General features: G+C 43.9%; 1 protein-coding gene across 1 annotated transcript in view; it reads right to left on the bottom strand.

Annotated features, from left to right (window-relative positions):
* Positions 1-13,188, bottom strand: part of LOC310783205 (breakpoint cluster region protein) — a 64,257-nt gene that overhangs the window by 26,534 nt on the left and 24,535 nt on the right. Inside the window, exons 14-15 of the mRNA XM_083644006.1 lie at positions 7,020-7,117; positions 6,638-6,757 (exon numbers count right to left, since the gene is read on the bottom strand). Of these exons, the coding sequence (XP_083500132.1) occupies positions 6,638-6,757; positions 7,020-7,117 (218 nt within the window). The remainder of the gene's footprint in view (positions 1-6,637; positions 6,758-7,019; positions 7,118-13,188) is intronic.

Below are 13,188 nucleotides of genomic sequence, written 5' to 3'. Positions count from 1 at the left end.
TGTTTACAGTGCTCATGTGACTAATACCAAGCTGCTAGTCTGTGTTTACAGTGATCATGTGACTAATACCAAGCTGCCAGCCTGTGTTTACAGTGATCATGTGACTAATACCAAGCTGCTAGCCTGTGTTTACAGTGATCATGTGACTAATACCAAGCTGCTAGCCTGTGTTTACAGTGATCATGTGACTAATACCAAGCTGCTAGTCTGTGTTTACAGTGATCATGTGACTAATACCAAGCTGCCAGCCTGTGTTTACAGTGATCATGTGACTAATACCAAGCTGCCAGCCTGTGTTTACAGTGATCATGTGACTAATACCAAGCTGCTAGTCTGTGTTTACAGTGATCATGTGACTAATACCAAGCTGCCAGCCTGTGTTTACAGTGATCATGTGACTAATACCAAGCTGCTAGCCTGTGTTTACAGTGATCATGTGACTAATACCAAGCTGCCAGCCTGTGTTTACAGTGATCATGTGACTAATACCAAGCTGCTAGCCTGTGTTTACAGTGATCATGTGACTAATACCAAGCTGCCAGCCTGTGTTTACAGTGATCATGTGACTAATACCAAGCTGCTAGCCTGTGTTTACAGTGATCATGTGACTAATACCAAGCTGCCAGCCTGTGTTTACAGTGATCATGTGACTAATACCAAGCTGCTAGCCTGTGTTTACAGGGATCATGTGACTAATACCAAGCTGCCAGCCTGTGTTTACAGTGATCATGTGACTAATACCAAGCTGCCAGCCTGTGTTTACAGTGATCATGTGACTAATACCAAGCTGCTAGTCTGTGTTTACAGTGATCATGTGACTAATACCAAGCTGCCAGCCTGTGTTTACAGTGATCATGTGACTAATACCAAGCTGCCAGCCTGTTTTTACAGTGATCATGTGACTAATACCAAGCAGCCAGCCTGTGTTTACAGTGATCATGTGACTAATACCAAGCAGCCAGCCTGTGTTTACAGTGATCATGTGACTAATACCAAGCTGCCAGCCTGTGTTTACAGTGATCATGTGACTAATACCAAGCTGCCAGCCTGTGTTTACAGTGATCATGTGACTAATACCAAGCAGCCAGCCTGTGTTTACAGTGATCATGTGACTAATACCAAGCTGCTAGTCTGTGTTTACAGTGATCATGTGACTAATACCAAGCTGCTAGCCTGTGTTTACAGTGATCATGTGACTAATACCAACCTGCTAGTCTGTGTTTACAGGGATCAGGCATGAGTATGTGATAACATCATCTCCCCCCGCCAAGCATAATATGACAGATGTCCGTTCACCCAAGAAACCACCCAATCCCATTCAGATAATCCTCAGTTTCTTACATAATACCTATCACAAGGATAAGACAGTATATCTGGACAGACAACACAACACAACACAACACAACACAACACAACACACACAACATGACGCACACAACACAACACAACACAACACAACACAACACAACACGACGCACACAACACAACCTAAATAAGGATCTGAACACCATGGGGAAAGGAGAGAGCGCCCAAAACGTTTTTCTCCTCAAATGTAGGGTTTACCAAGGCATCTTTTCCAGCAGTAAACCCATCCACAACTTGTTCTCCGTGTCTTTACCTTCGGCCTGAGCAGAGCGCTGCGAACTCTGTCCCACAGACGTCTCCCAGTGTTCGGGCGCTTCCTCTGAGCAGTGTCCCCCTCCTCCTCCAGACTGCTGCTGGCCTGATCCAGATTCTCCTCATCCAGACAGCTCTCAGTCATTATCTCATGTGAGCCTCTCTTATATGAACTCTCGTCTCTCAAACGTCACTCTGACCAGCTAATGACACCAGACACTCTGACCAGCTAATGACACCAGACACTCTGACCAGCTAATGACACCAGACACTCTGACCAGCTAATGACACCAGACACTCTGACCAGCTAATGACACCAGACACTCTGACCAGCTAATGACACCAGACACTCTGACCAGCTAATGACACCAGACAAAGAAGCCCTGCTCTCCAGATAGCAGATATCACTCTTTTCTCTACCATTAAACTAACAAGAACAGGAGATCCCTCGCGCCTCAAAAAAGCAGCCATTCTTCATATTGCCTAGACTAGAGGAATCTTCACTGATCAGGGGATCTTCACTGATGTGGTCCGCCCAGCTGAATCCTCACAAAAGTTGCTGTCATGTCCGTGTCTCGGCCTTGTTGGACTACGACCGCCTCCGTGTTGTTCTACTTCTCAAGTGGATTAACTCCTGAGAGAATCCCCTCCTACCCTCATTAGCGACATGCTCACGCCTACACTACAGGCCTACACTACAGGCCTACACTACAGGCCTACACTACAGGCCTACACTAACAGGCCTACACTAACAGGCCTACACTAACAGGCCTACACTACAGGCCTGTACCACTTCTGCCTGTCAGAGAGGGGGTCATCTTGTTAGCACTGCAGTCCTCTGGGGATCATTATTGATTGCCACTAGTGACCTTTAACATCAGTGCTGCTATGTGCCTTGCTTTGCCTTCCCCCTCCTCAACCAGTTAAAGGTGCACTTCACCGAAAAACAATGCTGATTTATTTTGCTCATGATCTCAACACACTCATTCATGCACAAATGACATCACTGGTCCACATCTGAACTCAAATCAACTCTCAATAACTGTCAAACTAAATGAATGTCTGCAAAACTGGTCACAGTTTTTGGATATGTGTGAGTGAGATCATGTGCAAAATAAGATAATGCTGATCATTGTTTTTCAGTGAAGTGCTCCTTTAAGTATCAGATAGATCTTTCAGCCTTTAATCCTCTGATCTAAAGAACATACACATCGACACATTGCCAGGAGATTATCCCTCTGATTAAAAGCTACAGTCTCTCTACATTTATCACAAAGCAGGTCTGACCCAGGTCTCCAGGTCCTGCGTCAGGTCCTGTAGGATATTTATTCAATATTATTTGTCAAAGTCTCAAGCTGGGGATTTCTTGAATATTTCACTCATGAATAAATTAATGGAGGACAAGACTTTATGAAAAAACAATCTCTTCTTCCTTTCAAATCTCATTACTACTCAGAATACATGTAATACTTACAATAGACATTGTTTCATCGGTTTGAAAGTGAAAAACTGCCTTCAAACCAATGATGCACATATCAAGAAAGTCAGCAGAGAGGCCAACAGAACGCCCTGGGTGGCTGCTCCACACCCTGCTTCTTGATAGGGCCTTTAATACCCAGCAGGGGGCAGCACCCACCCACATGCTCCTTTTCTCTAACCCAGTGGTGTTTTGACCCACCTGTCCAGCAGGGAAGTCCCTTCACTAATGCATCAAAGAGGGCTGTGTGTCTTTCTGTCCCTCTGGCCTTACTCTCATTACTCTGTCATAGTCTGGATCAGGGCCAGGGGCCTCCCAAAGGCTAATCCTCCCTCTGTCACAACACCCTATCAGCAGTCAGGCTGAGGTGACCCGCTCCTCCCTCTGTCACAACACCCTATCAGCAGTCAGGCTGAGGTGGCCCGCTCCTCCCTCTTTCACAACACCCTATCAGCAGTCAGGCTGAGGTGACCCGCTCCTCCCTCTGTCACAACACCCTATCAGCAGTCAGGCTGAGGTGACCCGCTCCTCCCTCTGTCACAACACCCTATCAGCAGTCAGGCTGAGGTGACCCGCTCCTCCCTCTGTCACAACACCCTATCAGCAGTCAGGCTCAGGTGACCCGCTCCTCCCTCTGTCACAACACCCTATCAGCAGTCAGGCTGAGGTGACCCGCTCCTCCCTCTGTCACAACACCCTATCAGCTAGTCAGGCTGAGGTGACCCGCTCCTCCCTCTGTCACAACACCCTATCAGCAGTCAGGCTGAGGTGACCCGCTCCTCCCTCTGTCACAACACCCTATCAGCTAGTCAGGCTGAGGTGGCCCGCTCCTCCCTCTGTCACAACACCCTATCAGCAGTCAGGCTGAGGTGACCCGCTCCTCCCTCTGTCACAACACCCTATCAGCAGTCAGGCTGAGGTGACCCGCTCCTCCCTCTGTCACAACACCCTATCAGCAGTCAGGCTCAGGTGACCCGCTCCTCCCTCTGTCACAACACCCTATCAGCAGTCAGGCTGAGGTGACCCGCTCCTCCCTCTGTCACAACACCCTATCAGCTAGTCAGGCTGAGGTGACCCGCTCCTCCCTCTGTCACAACACCCTATCAGCAGTCAGGCTGAGGTGACCCGCTCCTCCCTCTGTCACAACACCCTATCAGCTAGTCAGGCTGAGGTGGCCCGCTCCTCCCTCTGTCACAACACCCTATCAGCAGTCAGGCTGAGGTGACCCGCTCCTCCCTCTGTCACAACACCCTATCAGCAATCAGGCTGAGGTGGCCCGCTCCTCCCTCTGTCACAACACCCTATCAGCAGTCAGGCTGAGGTGGCCCGCTCCTCCCTCTGTCACAACACCCTATCAGCAGTCAGGCTGAGGTGACCCGCTCCTCCCTCTGTCACAACACCCTATCAGCAGTCAGGCTGAGGTGATCCGCTCCTCCCTCTGTCACAACACCCTATCAGCAGTCAGGCTGAGGTGATCCGCTCCTCTCTCTGTCACAACACCCTATCAGCAGTCAGGCTGAGGTGATCCGCTCCTCTCTCTGTCACAACACCCTATCAGCAGTCAGGCTGAGGTGATCCGCTCCTCCCTCTGTCACAACACCCTATCAGCAGTCAGGCTGAGGTGACCCGCTCCTCCCTCTGTCACAACACCCTATCAGCAGTCAGGCTGAGGTGACCCGCTCCTCCCTCTGTCACAACACCCTATCAGCAGTCAGGCTGAGGTGATCCGCTCCTCTCTCTGTCACAACACCCTATCAGCAGTCAGGCTGAGGTGACCCGCTCCTCCCTCTGTCACAACACCCTATCAGCAGTCAGGCTGAGGTGATCCGCTCCTCTCTCTGTCACAACACCCTATCAGCAGTCAGGCTGAGGTGACCCGCCAGAAACCTCACAGCTCATTTCTTTTTCAACAGCAAAGGCTCCCACAAGGCAGGATCTTTTAATGCAGCTAAAGCCTGGATTATGCTTGACGCTTTGGCCGGCCGCACGGAAATGAGAGACACGGAATCCGACGAGGAAACGTGTGGAGCTTGTATACTCTGTGTGGGTTTCTGCAGGCGGAATTGAGCGCGAGTCTTGAAAACTCCACTTTGTCCGCCCGTCCGCGTCCGCGTAGTTACAAATTTCGGCGTGCGCAAAAAACCGTCCGCACGGAGCCTTGCGGAGGGGCGTGTCTGCTGATTTGACGTCACTTTTCCGCGCGGACACTCGCGTTCCTCGCTGATGCGGAAAGCATAATGAGACCTTAACAGTGATGATAAGTCTACTGACAACTGTTAGAATCAGTATAGATAGATAGCATGACAAGTTCACTGCTATTTGCAAACAGTATCTGTAAATACAGATTTTTAGTTTGCCCTTTTCTGCTGATTTGAGTGGGTCTCACCACACTTTACAATCAAGGATTGAGTGAGCTCCAGATTTGGGTCAAACAATGTTTGCAAAATAATGTTGGTTTTAATCTACTTGAGTACCAGAGACGAACAACAGGACAATAAAATGAGCATCATAACACTATTAACTGTAATAGTAATAATGTGACTGTCTACAGACAGTTACAGACAGTTACAGACAGTTACAGGGAATTTTGAACAGAGATGTTCTGGTACCATTTTTTCCTTCCAGACAGGATTCTGAGTACGTTGGATCGGTGCATAGAGTCATGTACTCGCCGATATCCGATCCAGCATTTTAGGCGGTATCGGAGGCATTTCCGATACTGGTATCAGTATGGGAACAACTCCAATTTTGAGTGTGAATTTAGGCTTTTCTGTGATTGACATAATCCAACACACTCTAACTGTTCTAATGTGCTAAACCCCACCACCCCACCGCCTCCAACTGCTCCAGAATGCTGCGGCCAGATTGCTGACCAGGACAAGTAGGTCTACTCACATTACCCCTGTCCTGGCCTCCCTGCACTGTCTTCCTGTTAATTTCAGGATCCAGTTCAAGGTGCTGGTCATTACTTACAGAGCCTTGCATGGTCAGGCACCTGCATATTTGTGTGACCTGCTTTATTCTCATGTCCCCAGCAGGTCACTGAGATCTGCTGACCAGGGTCTTTTGGTTGTGCCTCGCACCAGACTCGTAACCAAAGGTGACCGAGCCTTTGAGTCTGTAGCTCCTAGGTTGTGGAATGCTCTTCCACCGGTCTTGAGGGCCGCGACCTCAGTTGAGATCTTTAAAAAGCAATTGAAAACTTTTCTGTTTAGACAGGCATTTGTTGCCTAGACTGGCCTGATGTTTTCGTTTCTCTGTAACCCTGCTATCCTGTACTGTATGCTATTTCTCCATCTCACTGTTTTACTTTGTATGCATTGTCCTATTTGTGTGTTTATTTTGTGTTTTTCTTAACCTGTGAAGCACTTTGTGAGTCCTCTCTGTGATAAGTGCTATATAAATAAAATGTACTTACATACTTACTTACCTACCATCTCATACTCCAAACAGGTTAAAAAGAGGAATTATTTGCCAACACCATTTGACTCATGTCTGCCTCCTCTGTCCATAACTTTATCTGTCTGCCTCATCTGTCCATACCTTTATCTGTCCTTTGGCCATGATCCTGTCTGTATTCTCTCCATCCTCTTTTTTGCTGCAGCACTTCTCATAGCAGAGCAGCCTCAGGGTCTGAGAGCCCTCCAGCTCAATCTCAAACTCCTTGCATGGAAACAGATCAAAAGCATGTCAGTCAAAACTTTAAGAGAGGTCGCAGCCCAGTGCACGACATTTTTAAACTTTTATTTACCCAAGGGAACGGTCTTCTGACCACTAAGCTAAGGGTTTGTGGCCTTAAACTACGGGTTGGTTGCCTTAAACTACGGGTTGGTTGCCTTAAACTACGGGTTGGTTGCCTTAAACTACGGGTTGGTTGCCTTGCTCGAGGGCACATAAACAGTAGGTACTGGGTGTGGACTCTCACCTCGTTCCAGTTGGGCTCTGTAGAGTCTCTGTACACGCGTGTTTTGGCTTTGTTGACAAAGTAGCCAAAGGAGTCCACCTCAAGAGTGCAGTACAGGTCTAATGGACAGAAGCAGACGTTGTTTATTTTTATTCTTATTTAACCTTTATTTATACAGGGAAGGCCCTTGAGAGCAAGCTCGCATTTACAAGGACGCCCTGTTACAGTGCATTTAGACATTTACCACACAAAAAATGACAAAATTACAGGACAAATGGATAACAAGATAAAAAAAAACATTCAGAAAATCAAGAGCAGTCCCTATGTAACGTATCTTCAAGAAGTACTCTGAAGCGACTCTATAGAGACCAATCGCTCCAGTTTGAGAGAGTCCTGGAGCCTGTTCCATTTATCAGGAGCGTAAAAGGAAAAAGCAGTCTTTCCTAATTCACTATTCACACGCAGAATAAACAGTCTGATGTGTGACTGCGAGCGTGTCTGATAACTTGTACCATTACAGCTTAGAAGTGAGGACAGATACACAGGAAGCTTGCCAGATAAGATAGGGCTTTATAAATAAACAAGAGACAGTACTTGCTCCCTTCGAATAGCAATTCTTTCACATAAAATACAGCGCTGTGTAAAGAAACCCATCACCCGTTACAAAACACAGAGCACTATGATATACTGCATCAAAACACAGAGCACTATGATATACTGCATCAAAACACAGAGCACTATGATATACTGCATCAAAACACAGAGCACTATGATATACTGCATCAAAACACAGAGCACTATGATATACTGCATCAAAACACAGAGCACTATGATATACTGCATCAAAACACAGAGCACTATGATATACTGCATCAAAACACAGAGCACTATGATATACCGCATCAAAACACAGAGCACTATGATATACCGCATCAAAACACAGAGCACTATGATATACTGCATCAAAACACAGAGCACTATGATATACCGCATCAAAACACAGAGCACTATGATATACGGCATCAAAACACAGAGCACTATGATATACTGCATCAAAACACAGAGCACTATGATATACGGCATCAAAACACAGAGCACTATGATATACCGCATCAAAACACAGAGCACTATGATATACCGCATCAAAACACAGAGCACTATGATATACCGCATCAAAACACAGAGCACTATGATATACCGCATCAAAACACAGAGCACTATGATATACCGCATCAAAACACAGAGCACTATGATATACTGCATCAAAACACAGAGCACTATGATATACTGCATCAAAACACAGAGCACTATGATATACCACATCAAAACACAGAGCACCATGATATACTGCATCAAAACACAGAGCACTATGATATACCACATCAAAACACAGAGCACTATGATATACCACATCAAAACACAGAGCACTATGATATACTGCATCAAAACACAGAGCACTATGATATACTGCATCAAAACACAGAGCACTATGATATACTGCATCAAAACACAGAGCACTATGATATACTGCATCAAAACACAGAGCACTATGATATACTGCATCAAAACACAGAGCACTATGATATACTGCATCAAAACACAGAGCACTATGATATACCGCATCAAAACACAGAGCACTATGATATACTGCATCAAAACACAGAGCACTATGATATACTGCATCAAAACACAGAGCACTATGATATACTGCATCAAAACACAGAGCACTATGATATACTGCATCAAAACACAGAGCACTATGATATACTGCATCAAAACACAGAGCACTATGATATACTGCATCAAAACACAGAGCACTATGATATACTGCATCAAAACACAGAGCACTATGATATACGGCATCAAAACACAGAGCACTATGATATACTGCATCAAAACACAGAGCACTATGATATACTGCATCAAAACACAGAGCACTATGATATACTGCATCAAAACACAGAGCACTATGATATACTGCATCAAAACACAGAGCACTATGATATACTGCATCAAAACACAGAGCACTATGATATACCACATCAAAACACAGAGCACTATGATATACTGCATCAAAACACAGAGCACTATGATATACTGCATCAAAACACAGAGCACTATGATATACTGCATCAAAACACAGAGCACTATGATATACGGCATCAAAACACAGAGCACTATGATATACTGCATCAAAACACAGAGCACTATGATATACTGCATCAAAACACAGAGCACTATGATATACCACATCAAAACACAGAGCACTATGATATACGGCATCAAAACACAGAGCACTATGATATACTGCATCAAAACACAGAGCACTATGATATACTGCATCAAAACACAGAGCACTATGATATACTGCATCAAAACACAGAGCACTATGATATACTGCATCAAAACACAGAGCACTATGATATACCACATCAAAACACAGAGCACTATGATATACTGCATCAAAACACAGAGCACTATGATATACTGCATCAAAACACAGAGCACTATGATATACTGCATCAAAACACAGAGCACTATGATATACGGCATCAAAACACAGAGCACTATGATATACTGCATCAAAACACAGAGCACTATGATATACCGCATCAAAACACAGAGCACTATGATATACCGGATCAAAACACAGAGCACTATGATATACCGCATCAAAACACAGAGCACTATGATATACCACATCAAAACACAGAGCACTATGATATACCGCATCAAAACACAGAGCACTATGATATACTGCATCAAAACACAGAGCACTATGATATACCGCATCAAAACACATAGCACTATGATATACCGCATCAAAACACAGAGCACTATGATATACCGCATCAAAACACAGAGCACTATGATATACTGCATCAAAACACAGAGCACTATGATATACTGCATCAAAACACAGAGCACTATGATATACTGCATCAAAACACAGAGCACTATGATATACTGCATCAAAACACAGAGCACTATGATATACTGCATCAAAACACAGAGCACTATGATATACTGCATCAAAACACAGAGCACTATGATATACTGCATCAAAACACAGAGCACTATGATATACCGCATCAAAACACAGAGCACTATGATATACCGCATCAAAACACAGAGCACTATGATATACCGCATCAAAACACAGAGCACTATGATATACCGCATCAAAACACAGAGCACTATGATATACCGCATCAAAACACAGAGCGCTATGATATACCGCATCAAAACACAGAGCGCTATGATATACTGCATCAAAACACAGAGCACTATGATATACTGCATCAAAACACAGAGCACTATGATATACCGCATCAAAACACAGAGCACTATGATATACTGCATCAAAACACAGAGCACTATGATATACTGCATCAAAACACAGAGCACTATGATATACTGCATCAAAACACAGAGCACTATGATATACTGCATCAAAACACAGAGCACTATGATATACTGCATCAAAACACAGAGCACTATGATATACTGCATCAAAACACAGAGCACTATGATATACTGCATCAAAACACAGAGCACTATGATATACTGCATCAAAACACAGAGCACTATGATATACCACATCAAAACACAGAGCACTATGATATACCGCATCAAAACACAGAGCACTATGATATACTGCATCAAAACACAGAGCACTATGATATACTGCATCAAAACACAGAGCACTATGATATACTGCATCAAAACACAGAGCACTATGATATACTGCATCAAAACACAGAGCACTATGATATACCACATCAAAACACAGAGCACTATGATATACTGCATCAAAACACAGAGCACTATGATATACCACATCAAAACACAGAGCACTATGATATACTGCATCAAAACACAGAGCACTATGATATACTGCATCAAAACACAGAGCACTATGATATACTGCATCAAAACACAGAGCACTATGATATACTGCATCAAAACACAGAGCACTATGATATACCGCATCAAAACACAGAGCACTATGATATACCACATCAAAACACAGAGCACTATGATATACTGCATCAAAACACAGAGCACTATGATATACCACATCAAAACACAGAGCACTATGATATACTGCATCAAAACACAGAGCACTATGATATACCACATCAAAACACAGAGCACTATGATATACTGCATCAAAACACAGAGCACTATGATATACTGCATCAAAACACAGAGCACTATGATATACCACATCAAAACACAGAGCACTATGATATACTGCATCAAAACACAGAGCACTATGATATACCACATCAAAACACAGAGCACTATGATATACCGCATCAAAACACAGAGCACTATGATATACCACATCAAAACACAGAGCACTATGATATACCACATCAAAACACAGAGCACTATGATATACCACATCAAAACACAGCACTATGATATACTGCATCAAAACACAGAGCACTATGATATACTGCATCAAAACACAGAGCACTATGATATACTGCATCAAAACACAGAGCACTATGATATACCACATCAAAACACAGAGCACTATGATATACTGCATCAAAACACAGAGCACTATGATATACCGCATCAAAACACAGAGCACTATGATATACTGCATCAAAACACAGAGCACTATGATATACTGCATCAAAACACAGAGCACTATGATATACTGCATCAAAACACAGAGCACTATGATATACTGCATCAAAACACAGAGCACTATGATATACCGCATCAAAACACAGAGCACTATGATATACTGCATCAAAACACAGAGCACTATGATATACCGCATCAAAACACAGAGCACTATGATATACTGCATCAAAACACAGAGCACTATGATATACTGCATCAAAACACAGAGCACTATGATATACCGCATCAAAACACAGAGCACTATGATATACTGCATCAAAACACAGAGCACTATGATATACTGCATCAAAACACAGAGCACTATGATATACTGCATCAAAACACAGAGCACTATGATATACCACATCAAAACACAGAGCACTATGATATACTGCATCAAAACACAGAGCACTATGATATACCGCATCAAAACACAGAGCACTATGATATACTGCATCAAAACACAGAGCACTATGATATACCGCATCAAAACACAGAGCACTATGATATACTGCATCAAAACACAGAGCACTATGATATACTGCATCAAAACACAGAGCACTATGATATACCACATCAAAACACAGAGCACTATGATATACTGCATCAAAACACAGAGCACTATGATATACTGCATCAAAACACAGAGCACTATGATATACTGCATCAAAACACAGAGCACTATGATATACTGCATCAAAACACAGAGCACTATGATATACCACATCAAAACACAGAGCACTATGATATACTGCATCAAAACACAGAGCACTATGATATACTGCATCAAAACACAGAGCACTATGATATACCACATCAAAACACAGAGCACTATGATATACTGCATCAAAACACAGAGCACTATGATATACTGCATCAAAACACAGAGCACTATGATATACTGCATCAAAACACAGAGCACTATGATATACCACATCAAAACACAGAGCACTATGATATACTGCATCAAAACACAGAGCACTATGATATACTGCATCAAAACACAGAGCACTATGATATACTGCATCAAAACACAGAGCACTACAGTATGATCAAGCTGCTTCAACATGGTGGCTGAAGCATGCATGTACACGACATGACCCTAATCAAAAACAGACATTATGACTGACTGCACAATGGACTTTCTAGTGAAGAATGAATAGCAAGACTTATTCCTGTCCAGGAAGTCAATAGTAGACAGTTGAATTATATAATAATTATAGATGTAACATGATGGCCAGATAAAGGTAAAGTCCCACTGATTGTCAGACAATGTGTGAAATTTGTTCTCCGCATTTGACCCATCCCCTGGGGGAGCGGTGAGCGGCAGCCGCGCTCGGGAATCACATGGTGATCTAACCCCCCAATTCCAACCTTTTGATGCTGAGTGCCAAGCAGGGAGGCAGACGGGTCCCATTTTTATAGTCTTTGGTATGACTCGGCCGGGGATCGAACTCACGACCTCCCAGTCTCAGGGCGGACACTCAGACCACAAGGCCACTGAGCTGGTGTGAGATGACGGTGTGCTGGATAAGGCCCCCGTCTC

This window comes from Poromitra crassiceps (assembly GCF_964638095.1).
Source record: "Poromitra crassiceps genome assembly, chromosome: 10".
NCBI classification, from domain to species: domain Eukaryota; kingdom Metazoa; phylum Chordata; class Actinopteri; order Beryciformes; family Melamphaidae; genus Poromitra; species Poromitra crassiceps.
Note: the sequence above shows the minus strand (reverse complement) of the source record. Positions and strands in the feature narration are given on the sequence as shown.